This window comes from Engystomops pustulosus, chromosome 8 (assembly GCF_040894005.1).
Source record: "Engystomops pustulosus chromosome 8, aEngPut4.maternal, whole genome shotgun sequence".
NCBI classification, from domain to species: Eukaryota; Metazoa; Chordata; class Amphibia; order Anura; family Leptodactylidae; genus Engystomops; species Engystomops pustulosus.
In genome coordinates, this window is record NC_092418.1 from 78,025,903 (window position 1) to 78,039,562 (window position 13,660).

The window sequence follows — 13,660 nt, forward strand, 5'->3', positions numbered from 1 at the left end:
TATTTTATTATAAGTGCATAAGATAGTACTACATGTTCTCCATATGACAAGTGCTGAAAGCATAACCTAATAGAGGTTTGAATACTGCATTGGTAATTAAAGGAAAATGGGGAACATTTACATACAAATTCGCACAGTTTACTGAAAGTGCATTGTCCATCTATAATGCTTTGTGTGGCGATTCACTAAGATTGTGCTTCCCTGCAATGGTCAGACAATGCACCATCTATTTTGTGGTGTACCTTTAACATAAGGCGTGCAACACAATTTGAAAGTTAAATACCGTGCTCGGTCGAATCAGTCGGACCATCCGACGCCCATTAATTTGTGTTGCATGGAAGCAGCACAACCGCGGCACAAAAGGGTCACGTGTGACACAATCGCAGCGCAGGCACCTCTTAAATAATTGTGAAAGCTGTTTTAGCCATGAAGAACGTGCACCATGCGACCCTTAGTAAATGTGTCCCAATATCTGCTACCTGCTAAAAAGAAATAAAATTTGACTGGAGGTCTTCTTGCCCAGCTTGTTGTATGAACTGCTGTCATTAAGTTTTGGTTACCAGTATTTCAACCCAAATAAAAGGAGTGCCATGCCTGATAGCCACATCAAATAATGACATCACAGCAGATAAGGTTGAAAAAAGACATAGGTCCAAATCCAACAGTGTTGATGCAGAGGAAGGAGGGAAAACCCTACAAGGCTGATGCCAGAGAAAAATTCCTTTCCAACCCCAAATATGACAAAATAATAACCTCGGTCAATGTCGAATGAACAACAATTTTTGGACCCATTCCTATGGCTGGCATATAGTATGGTGTTATAACACCCTTATTAAAATACATTACAGGCAATCCTCAGGTTACATAAAAGATAGGTTCCATAGGTTTGTTTTTAAGTTGAATTTGTAGTTGAAACTATATATTGTAAAATATATAGTAGAAATATATTGTAGATCCAGACAAAAAAAATTTGCCCCAGTGACAATTGGAGTTTAAAATTTTTTGCTGTGATTTGACCAAGGATTATCAATAAAGCTTCATTAAAGACACATTACAGCTGATCATTGCAGCCTGGGACTATAGTAAAGCATCCAGAGAGCTTCACCAGGGTTCACAATGGGCGTAGGGGTCCGTCTTTCACTAGGGGTCATCTGTAAGTCGGGTGTTCTTAAGTAGGGGACCTCCTGTATAAGGTTGTACAGTTAGTATGGGCCGTATGGCCTTATGATAATAGGAAATAATTATTATAATACAACATTATATATCAGGAGAATCCAAAAATATGCAAAAAAGTCTTGTATAAATATTTAATTTTTAAAATCTGTATCTACCAACCTAGTGTAGTTTTGGGCAGAGTTGTGCATCTGAAAATGGCACATTCACTGTGCTACATCATAGCTTAATAGAAGGACATGGGTTTCATGACAGCTCACAGCTACCACCCTACCTTTAATTATTTTCTTTTTTTCACACCCTGTGAATGTACTTTGAATTTTGCCAAATCATTCCAAACTCTTGAAACTTAATTTTGAGAATTAATGAGTTAATAGCAAATGTTATTTTTAGTGAGAAATTTTTTCCTGTGCTTAGTGATAAAGAAACAAAATGTCTCAGATTTGATAATTTTTTTTACAGTATTTTTCTATACTCACAAGCTGCTAGAATAACCTGTGATGTCTTCCAAATTCAAATTCTTATTTTTATCCATGGCACAAATGAGTTTACTTGTTTTTTCTGCAAATTTCATAGTTTCCTAAATGGAATTTTATCTAAGGGAGGAGATGTCACTTTTCTCTAGGGTCACAGAGGTAAATATATAATATTTGATTACGGTAGGTTGTTATCATTGTAATTGAGCTAGGATAACGCCAAATCTTTCTATTTCCCACTATCTCCCATGCAGATTAGCAGTGTCAATCTAAATCAAAACACAATGGCCCCATCACTGTCAGAAGGAGGGATAGATGTTCTCTGCTTGGCGGTAAACTAATATCTTATAGTTCTCTGACACTTTGATGGAAGGGACATTATTCCATGCTAAATAGGCCTCTCCAGGAATCTTGAGCTGACAACATGCCAAGGTTAATGCTATGGTAGAAATGCTGCAGTGGGTGCAGCTTGTTAACAAACGTTAGACCTGAATTTGAATGATTTTAGTAGATATGTAACATGCAGGTAGTTTTCGGTCTTTATTCAGGCACTGAAAAAATATTCTTCTAGGGTGTAGCCAATGTATGTGGTATTAATCCTAATAAATTAATTCTGTCAGCAGAGTTTGATGTTCATTGTACCGGTTGACCGATGAGTCAGTAACTACCTTACCGGTTCTGATTTGGGGTTTGACCAAAACCTTGCAGCAGAAGTGCTACTATCTCGAGGGCTGCCATTACATAGATGACCACCTTTCTCCCGTTCTATAGAACAATACCTTGGCAGATTTTTAAAAAAAATAAATATTTCATTTAGTTTTCTTTACCAAAAATAAAATGGGAGAGTAGCTGGTTACCTAAAAGAAAGGGTTTGTTTTTGACTTTTATTGGTGTTGTTGGGTGGGAGAGAATAGATTCAATTTAGAGGCCATTACAAGGCCTCCCCCCTTGATTGCTTATTCAGAATGCTATACTAAATCAATTTTGGAGAGCAAACTCACAGAAGGGTCAGGTTACAGGCTGACAATTGACATATATGAAAATAAAAAGATGCCAAGTCTGAGTGTGCAGGTGAAGCGCCCCATTGTGGTCGTGTTCATTGCCCCCACCTCAGGCAATGTCATTGCATAAAGCCCAAAAGGGGGAAATTGGTTAATGGCATGAACCTTTATCTGTTGAACTTGGCATCTTAGTCAGTTTGATCAAGATTTGGACTGTTTAATTTGTCCACTACACAGACAGATTTTCATGTAGTGAACTAGGCCTTGTAAAACTGCATTGTGGCTGATGATGTATTTTAGTTTATGTTTTGGTGCTTATTTTTATCCAAAGCAAGGAGTGGGTAAACAGAATATTTCTGGCATTTTGCTCAGAAAAGTGCAGGAAATCTGCTCAAAAAAAGTTTCTTAAAAAGTCAACCCATATTAGATTCTAAGTTATTTTCCTTGCTAAAAAGTATATATTTTATAGAGTATAAAAATAAATGGACTTTACATGTGAAGTACTTTATCTATCATGGTAATCTTCCATCTGGACAGGCTTCCCTGAGACAACACAGTCCGAGACGCCAGGAAAAAGGGTGCAACTGGCAGATCAACTTGGAAGGCAAGTTAGTGTGTCGGAATACATAAGCCTGTGATTTGGCCGATTTCCTTCTCTCTAGTTGAAGCTGCAGAAATATCTGTTATGTAGAGAACATCCTTTCCTGGATTAGAGGTTGACATATTTAATAGATTTTTGTGGATTTCAGTGTAATTGTGTAAAAACAAAATACATAAACTATCATTTCATCAATTTGAGTCTTAAAAACACCATAATTTATCCATTCCCCAGTGAAAGAAAAATTGTATTATAGCCAAATAATCATGTTCTCTTTATTCTATGTGTCAATACGATTATGGGGATACCATACATGAATATTTTTTCTTACGTTTTACAAAATTTGGCAAATAAAACCTAATGTGGGAAAAATCTATCATTTTTGTATTGCCGTCTTCCAAGTGGTATAACATTTTTATTTTTTTGGCTATGGAGCTGGTTGATGGCTTTTTGCAGGACATGTTGCACTTTGCAACAGTATCATTCTGGAGTAAATATGTTTTTTATTACTTTTTGTTGCATTTTTTGTGGGATTGAATAGGTAAAAATCATAATTTTTGGCAGGTTTTTAACAGTTTTTTTTTTAACGGCGTTCATTTTGCAGGTTCAATAATTATTTACTTTTATTATACGGGTTGTTATGGACGTGGTGATACTATATATGTGGGGTTTGTGTTATGATTTAGACTTTTTTCTGTTATATGTGTATTTATATGTTATGGGGCTTATGGACATTTTTATTTATTTATTACTTTATTTTTTATTGCATAACATTTTTTTTTACTATTTCCACCATGGGACAGGAACAAGATTTCACCTGATTGCTTGTTCATGATGATACCCTGCAATACTGATGTATTGCAGGGTTTTAGCAGTGTCAGCCTATGCACGTGCATATTCTGACACTGTGGGGCAGATTTACTTAACTAGGCCTTGTGAAACTGCCTTGTGGCTGATGATGTATTTTAGTTTATGTTTTGGTGCTTATTTTTATCCAAAGCAAGGAGTGGGTAAACAGAATATTTCTGGCATTTTGCTCAGAAAAGTGCAGAAAATCTGCTCAAAAAAAGTTTCTTAAAAAAAATTTCTCAAAAAGTCAACCCATATTAGTTTATAAGAATTCAGTACCACACTTGTATAAGCAGCAGCTCAAAAATATGCAGTTCAATTGAACAAAATTGTAATATCAATGCGCAGGGACAGGTGTGATGTTGAAAAGAAGAGTTTCTTTCTCATCCTAAACTTTTCTTCTCTAAGTTTCCTACAGTAAGTTTCTTCCAAAGGGATGTCATTGTATTTAGGCAAGAATTTTCCATTGATACGTTAGAAATGATGGCTCAAGAACGTGTGTTACTCCAATGTTTTTTAGTTTGAGACGACCTAGGGTACTAAAATGTGTCTTTACTGTTTTTATGGTCGGTTTGTGATACAAAGGATGAAATACAATTTAATTAATAAACTGTAATACTGGTTTGTACATAGGAACTCCATGACTTGAAGCTTTATAGAGCCCTATTGGATTTCTACTGGATTTCTTCAAAATAATGTAACCAGCTATAGTGTATGTCACACAGTGCACTGAAGCGAAGCCTCGTGATGAGATTTTGGCATCTACTGAGTTAAACTAATTGGACTCTGTGGCAATGCATTACAAATAATAATGGCATTTATGTTACAGTAGACTGCGTGGAGATGAAGCGGCTAAACAAATATTCATCAACAAGCCACATGCTGTTTGATTAGTCTCAAAGTTCTTGGGTTTTGAAAGAATTGTGTAATGAGGTTCTACGGAGGTGGGGGGCATCTCGCAATATATTCAACTCAGCAAACATGCCGGTCTTCAGTCTTTGTAACTTTTCTGAGTTCATTATTTTCCTCCAGAAACCACAGTGAATGTTTACGGTATCTGAAATCTGAAATCTTTAGAAACTCTAATAGATCAGCAAAGATAACTCTTTTGGTAATGATATGACTCATATACAAATAGTACAGAGGCCATTTCTCGCCCCCTGATGGAACATGGAAGCTTTTAGATATTGTGCATCTAAACTACATCTGTTAGCAGGGATATAATCGGCAAGTGTAAGTTTAGATAAGCATTGGTCCTAACTAGAGATGAGCGAGCACTAAAATGCTCGGGTGCTCGTTATTCGAGACGAACTTTTCCCGATGCTCGAGTGCTCGTCTCGAATAACGAGCCCCATTGAAGTCAATGGGAGACCCGAGCATTTTTTTAATAAAACTGAACAGTAAAAGAACAGTGCAAAAAAAAAAATTCCAGATGTTTGCAGATGTTTTGCTTGTAAGAACACATTGAAATAACACTATTCTTCACTTTGCAGGTGTTCGCGCGTGTCTCCCGCTAAGTTAGGAGATGTGCACGAACATCTGGAATGTGAAGAATAGTGTTCTTTCAATGTGTTCTGCACTTAAATGCTCCTGTGTTCACTGTTTTTAATGTTTTAATTCTATTCTTCACATTGCAGGTGTGCGCGCGTGTCTCCCGATAGGTTCGGAGATACGCGCGCACAGCTGCAAAGTGAAGAATAGAATTAAAACATTAACAACAGTGAATACAGGAGCATTTAAGTGCAGAACACATTGAAAGAACAATATTCTTCACATTCCAGATGTTCCGAACATCTCTGAACCTAGCGGGAGACACGCGCGAACACCTGGAAAGTGAAGAATAGTGTTATTTCAATGTGTTCTTACAAGTAAAACATCTGCAAACATGTGTAATATTTTTTTTTTACAATAATAATACTTTTATTCAATTTATTTTATTAATTTACTGCTCGATCTCGAGCCGGCGAGATACTCGTCCGAGTAACGAGCCGGTCCGAGTATGCTAATACTCGACCGAGCAGTATACTCGGACGAGTATACTCGCTCATCTCTAGTCCTAACCAAAGGCCCCCCTCTATGTAAAGGATTATTGAACATTTTACTCATTGCAGAGAACATTTTTTCAAAGAGTTGGACACAAGAAGATATTTCTGTCGAGTATTTGCTTTTTGAAGGGGCTTTTTTTTGCCCAGGTTGGCTTGACTTTTTTCACGACAGGTTGATAGACTGGGTTCTTCTTCTTTGCATACATAATTGAGCCAAATCCGTCTGTTATAAAGTGGAGGGGAGTTGCCTGGTTTACACAAAAAGCGGTTTCCACTGGTCAGCTCGTGTTTGGATTCTCTAGGCATCTCTCAGCATGACTGACATCCGCTGTACAATATACAACTTTTATTGTAGAATTAGTGGTGTATTTCACTGCAGATTTCACTACATCCATGATGAAATTTTCTCTGTATTTTAATATTAACACCACAATTTTCCATGTGTATTGTGAGTGGAGTTGAGATAAAATGTGCAAATTTTTTCCCTCTTGGGAACATACCCTTATTTTGTGAGCGCTAAGTTGATCACACTGTATATTTTACTCTTTGGGGGCTCCTGTGATTAGGGAATCCTGGCACCTAGTGCTAAGTCGCCGTGCCAAATGAGGCATTAAATAGCTCCTATTCAAATAAGTGCCTGTCAATGTAAGATACGGACGTGCCGTATCCTCAGGAGAGTTTGGCAATAATTTTTTCAAATGAGACAACGCTTCTAAGGATGTTTTTTCTTTTTTTTTTGATCCTTTAATAAAATTTACTGACCATTACCTGATTTTAGAGGTTTCTATTAAAAAAATCTTTTCACATAATTCTGTGAGTCTTGTGGAAATATTCCAGCTACTCCATGTATATATCATTCCATGCTATTTTCATTGATAGGTGACAAGTTTTGATGTGAAGTACCTTTTTTTTTTTCTTCTACGGCACATTCTAATTTTCACTTCTTCTCGTCTCTGTTACAGACGTATAGATAGCTCTGTAATGGAGCCTGATGAATGGCTATGATAAAGCATACAGAAACCAGCCAGGTGTCTCGGCTAGATAGCTCTCGTCAGCCGGAGACACTCTCAGGGAATCTCTGCACGATTCCCTATTCTGATATCTCTGTTGAAAAGGCAGACGCAAGGCAATTTGCACCAAGGGATCGGATGCATTTTAGTGCCCGAAGTCAGACGAGCCTTGAGTTTAGAAGTTATTGTTGTCATGGGGAGAGACCTGAGGGAACAAAATGATGAGGACATTCAGCGATATGGAATCACCAGGGAGAAAATTGACTAGAAAAGGAATACAATTCATAATTCTTTCAATAGGAACTCATACCAAACAGCAGCAAATTGTGAAAATGACCATGATTGGGGCATATTTTAACTGCAGAAAAGTAGCTGCAGTCATTTTAACTCTTTGTGCGTTTGTGGACATCTTACTTTCCACAGTCCAGTTTACCGTGTATTATCAACCTTTTATTGTAAAGATGATTGTCGTCTTAGATAGAGATAAACAATCAATCTAAAATGTTTTTCTTTTGTATCTTGTAGAAAAGTAAAAAGAGTGAGGGTGCTCATAGAACTAAAGCCAAAAGAAGGAGATAAATTAAATGAGCTCACCAGATGAGGTTGTGCTAAACTTTAGGCACAACTCTAATAAGGTTATGTAGCCTTCAAGGGTGCTGCCAGCATGGGAATCCTTAGAACGAGACTGGTCACGATTTGTGGAATAGGAGGCCATGGATGTAGGAACTTAAAAGGGTTGTTGACTTTCAGCAAATATTGGATGTGGTTTGTGTAAGAAAAAGTTATCCAATTTTACAATATACTTTCTGTATTATTTGCTGAAAGTGGACAACCACTTTAAGGAACAGGTGATTCTTTATTTTCATACTGTTAGTCAAGAAATACAAAGTGTTTTGTGGTCAAAAACTCCTTTTTAAGGTGGAGACAACTTAAGCTCTGGCTTGTTCTTTGCATAGCGAAAGGTGATCTTGATAGTTAAGATCAGACGAATATGATCAGATAAATGAAGTTTTTTTTCAAACCTATCTCCTTATACTTTGTAAAGTTTCTTGCTTTACTTTGTAAAGTCACATTAAGAATTGTTTTATATTTTCTTTTACATATTTTCTAGTTGTATTTGTACTTAATTAGAATACTAAGGAGCCAATAACCTAGGGACCACATCAGTCATGAAATGTTGAGAATTTTTTTGTTGAAGCTATCCAAACAACTCTTCTATTTAGGTCTTCTATGTAGTGTTTCTTTCCTGTAAAAAGTTCAATTATATTGTACTGTTTTGTGATTACTGTGCAAGAAACTTTTTTTTTATGCAGCTGTGTCATTATCACATTTTAGTAAATGTAAATGGTTGTCGAACCCGTTTTCATTTACCCCTTCAGAAAATTCTAAGTAAATATATTGGGCCCTTTTCAGGATTCATTTTTCTTTAGCCAAAGTGGAGAGTGGTTTCAAAAAGGGTGTGTAGCTTTGATGGACTATTGCTTATGATTAATATTTAACTCTTACAAATATACAGCTGTACTTCTTTACAGTAGTTCACAGGGTTTCAAAGTAAATTAAAGGTGGACGTGTTTCTATTTCTAAAAAATAGTGGTAATTGGCAGACATTCTACTTAAAAAATGTAATTATGCACTGATCTAGGGTAGGAGGAAACCAGCAGGTGAGTTCAGTTTAGTGATAATAGGTTTGGTCCAGTAAATCATAGTATCGTAGGATATTATAGTAGACAAGTTTAGAAAATGACGAAGGTCCATTAAATCCAACCTATAAGTTTAAACAAATGTGTTTTTTTTCCCTTAAAATTTTTCTCTCCAGAAAGGCATCCAGGCCTTTCTGAACATGTACAAAGTAGCCGCAATTACAACCTTCTGCGGCAGACCATTCCATAGTCTCACTGCTCTTACAGTAAAGAACCTTTGTCTATGGCAGTGGTAGAATCGCCTCTCCTCTAGGAGTAGGTCACATACTGGTCACAGGCCTAGGTATAAAAAGATCTTTGGAGAGATCCTTGTACTGCCTGTTCTGGTGTTTGTACATTGTAATGAGGTCTCCGCTTAGCCATCTTGAATAACTACAAGGTTTGTAATCTGTCCTTGTATTCTAGTCCGCCTTTTCCTTTAAATTGGTTTCTTTCTTCTTCACCTGTTCATCTATTTTCTGTCTATAAACTGGTGCCCAAAACTATACACAATATTCCATGTGTGTTCTGACCACTGATTTTGTAAGGGCAAAACTATGTCCCAATCATAAAAATCTATTCTTCTCTTTATACATCCCATAATTTTATTTGCATTAATAGCAGATGCCTGACTCTTTTCACTAAATTTAAGTTTACCATCCACCAATGCCCCAAAATCTTTTTCTGTTGAAGTTTTATCAAATATTTAACTGTTTGGAACATAATTTTACTGTTTCCATGGCCCAAGTGCATAACCTTTCAATTATCCACATTAAACCTCAGCCATTTCTCTGTCCATTCCTTCAGCTTCCACAAATCCCTCTGTAATGTCATACTCAGTATTCATTACACAGCTTAGTATTATCTGCAAATATTAAAACTTCACTGTGTAAACTTTCTATGACAGTGGTGGAAAACCTATGGCAGAGCTACCAGAAGTGGTACTCTCTGTGGGCACCAAGGCCAGTGCCACATCAAAGAGTGCACCATACAGGACTCAAAGCATCTTCCTGCAGTTCCAGGCAATTTAAGAGATGCTGCTTTCAGTGCTACTTTAAAGTGACACTTCCTTGACTGTTTGGGACTACAGGAAGCGTGAGAAATTTTGGACAGGGCTGAATTATCTTGAAGGTCCTCCTGCTAATCCCACAATTCTTCCTGTACAGAGGGAGCCTGTAGAGAAGCTATAATGATAGTCCAAATTTGTCTTCTTTCTTTTAATTCTCTTGGTGTCCACAAGTGGGTGATTGTTAAAAACCTGGAGCAATAAGTTACTGCTTAAATTCCTGTGTCAGCACTTTGCGATAAATATATGGGTTTGGGTTGCAATTTGGGCACTTAGTCCCTGAAAGACTCTCCATCACTGCTCTATGAAGTCATTAATAAAAATATGAATTCCCGCAAAAACACATGGTTTGTATATTGGATTAAAACAGGCTTTAATGAAGCATTGAAGGTGGTACCTGGTAACTTTCACTTTTAATATAACAAAATAATACTAGCCATATTGATACCTTGGTGTGACAAAAACTTGTGAGTTGCCAAAGGTTTCCCAAACTGTATTTCTTATGTTCCTTCTTGGTTTGATATGTGTGGCCCAAGATGAACAGCTTAAAAAAGGATTTGGGGAGATGTATGTGTGATATGTGTGTAAATACTATAATGCCTTGAAGTGTACTGCTTTTATTTGATAAAATTACACTTTACTTTTATTATCTTTTTCTATAGTTTGGCCCTGCACCCTCGTAAAGAAATCCTGGTGACTGCTAGTGATGATCGTCTTTGGAAAATGTGGTCCATTCCCAGTGGAGAGATCATCATGACTGGTGAAGGACATTCTGATTGGCTTTCTGGCTGCTGCTTCCATCCAAAGTAAGCAAATCTGTTTATCCTAATGAATGGTGGCAACATCTCAATGATATTTATGTTTTGTACTCTACAGGAGAAGCCAAAATGCAATTTTCAGTGCTCAACACAATGTAATGTAGTGCCATGAGGTTGAAAGTATTGAGCAAATGAGAAAGTGCTTTAGAAGTCAGGCAGCTTGTGAAATATAGGCAACAAGTTGAAATCTATTTACAGCTGAATACTGTTAGTAATGGTCGAGGAAAGCAGTAAATTTCATCTGCATAGTTCACTGTTCCCGGATGGTCTCTCCGACAATTCAGTTCCTTTCAAGGTTAGCCAAAGCTTTGTGTTTGATGACTGTCTTGCGAATGCTTTGAACATAAGCGGATGAAAACATTACAGCATCCAATGACTTTCTTCCTTGGTAACCCTAAACCCAGTTTAGGGATTAATGATGGTAATATGAAATTTTTTTTTCCAGGGTCTATCAGTGTGAGATGCTGGCAGTATTGTCATGATAATTGGGTTTTCTAGCAGATGATATATCAGGAGATCAACACAGACATGATCCATTAGCAACCAGTTGTAACGCTTTCAGTCCTTTCTGCCCTCAATAATCCCTGGTAACCTTGATGCCACATAGTCTTACTATCATCTCACAGAGGTATTTACCACCTATATTGACTCAGCCAGTGTAAAATATACTAAGGTAAAGAACAATTTCTCGGTGTCTAAACGTGTTCTTACCACCCGTCCATTCCTTTAGCAATGAGATTAAATACTGTGTTTGAGAACAGTTGGAGAGTATAGCACAGCTTGTTGAAGAGAATGTTAATAAGATTTTGCTAATACATAGTTTCCATGGTGTCTAGGACCACAGTACACCAAGAGACGAGGAGGAATTTCTCATTAGTGGACACTGCATAATCCTCATACTATGCTCTTTAATTATAATAAAAATTCTACATAAATATTTCTATGTCTATATACATAATACAATAAAAAAATGCTCCCATCTCTTGAAAATATCTTTACATAATGGCTTTACTGAAAATACTATTATGTTTTTCCGATAGTTGCTGTTTTGGAAAGGAAAATTTATTTGCTTTTGCAATCATTTTTCATTCCTCCAAAAGCATCTAATTACACAACTTCAGTCCTATTTTATCTCAATCATGATACAAATCTTAAAAAAAAATTCAAAAGAATTTCCTCCAAAGTCATTTGAAAAAGAGCAAAAAACTCACCTTTTTCCAGAGATGAGTCTACATGAGAGGCTGTAAGGTGTGTCTCTTCTGAACCAGATACATAACCAGAGCTATGGGCAAGCAAATGCAAGCTACAAATAAAGATCCAATTCCCGTTATTTTCTATAACTGCTATTATCTCCAGTTCTTAAGCTCAAAAAAATACATGTCTGATTTGAAAGATAAAATTCTCCTCTTTAATCTGATACCAGAACAAAGGTTCTAGCTACTAACCTAAGCCTGACTCGGATCAGGTAAATGATTTTTGCTTATTTTCACATGATTCAGGAGGAGATTTTTTTTATATGTATAAGGGTGAGATTTCCCCTCAAACTGGGAAGTCTACAAAGCAGTGTTCCCCAATCTTTTTGTATCTGGGGACCAGCTGCACCCAAAATGGTGTGCCTCCCCATCATTAATGAAATGTCCACAGCAGAACCACCCAATGCAATGTCCCCAGCAGTGCTCCCCCCATTAATGAAATTCCAGTACTAGTGCCCTCCCCATAAAAAGTCCTTAGCAGTGCTCTTCCTTAACGAAATGTCCCCAGCAGTGCCTCCCCATAAAATGCTCCTACCCTAATGAAATGACCCCAGCAGTGCTCCCCACCTAATGAAATGTCCCTAGCAGTACTCCCCACTTAATGAAATGCCCCTGGCAGTGCCCCCCCCCCCAAAACCCACACTAATAAATTGCACCCAGCTGTGAGTCCCCCCCCCCCCACACTAATGAAATGCCCACAGCGATGGCCTCATAAAAATAATAAAGTAAGCAAGCAGGCAGAGGTACGCCTATGCTCTCTGTCCATGTGCACCTGCTATGACACAGCTGTGTCATTGTCTGATTACATCCTTATGGGTACACGCGGGCAGAGAGCATAGGTGTAGTGCCGAGAAGGTGAAGAGGATTGCCGGAGGTATGTTTTTGGTCGGCTAGTATAAAGGACATTTAGTACTCTACCTGGAGGTTCTGCTAGTTTAGTGGGGTCAAAGTAAATAACAGGTTCCCTTTAAATAATTCCTGCAGCAGTTTCCAGTTCGGACTGCTGCTTCAACCATATCTAGTTACAAGGAGGCAGGCTACCTCTGATGCTTCACCATGGCCATACTGAATTGGGGTCCAGCTCTACACACCCTTCTCATGTGTACATATACCAAGGTCGCTGGCAACCTTGGGTGACACAAGGCCCTGAACTCATCGTGACATGGTTTGGGATTTTTTAACTTGCCTCTTGATCTGTAGAAGGTTAAAATACTACCATGAAGCAGGTTTTAGTTTGTCATTGTTTGAGTTTGAGAGAAAACTCTTCTACAGGTGATCACTTTTGGCATCTTTACATGTTGTACCAATTTTAGTGATGGCAATCATTTACATGTTCTTTTAGAAACATTTACATATTCATTTCGATTTCTGCAACTTTTAATTGCTGGCTTTTTATTGTTCCTTTGTATGATTTTGGCCTTGGCCTTAATCCTAAAACATGCTGCTTTCTCGTACTGTGGATTTCTAACATGCTAAGAAAATTACTTCTTCAACACTCAGTATTCGGCACTGGCCTGTTGTCTTCTGACTATGGCTCATAATCAGGCTCGCTTCCTCATTATTGCTATGTAGTTTACAACACCCAACTGCATTCCTAATTTTATAATAGCTTTTATTTTTGCTAAACTCTCTCTGAATGGTGACTATTCTGCAGAGAAAGTCCAAACATTCTTGCAGCATCCTTACAGTGGA

At 37.5% G+C, this 13,660-nt stretch overlaps 1 protein-coding gene across 3 annotated transcripts in view; it reads left to right on the forward strand.

Annotated features, from left to right (window-relative positions):
* SPAG16 (sperm associated antigen 16) overlaps window positions 1-13,660 on the forward strand; it is a 666,704-nt gene that overhangs the window by 307,394 nt on the left and 345,650 nt on the right. For all 3 annotated transcript variants that reach the window (XM_072121363.1, XM_072121365.1, XM_072121364.1), the window contains exon 11: window positions 10,560-10,703. In XM_072121363.1, coding sequence (XP_071977464.1) covers window positions 10,560-10,703 — 144 coding nt within the window. The remainder of the gene's footprint in view (window positions 1-10,559; window positions 10,704-13,660) is intronic.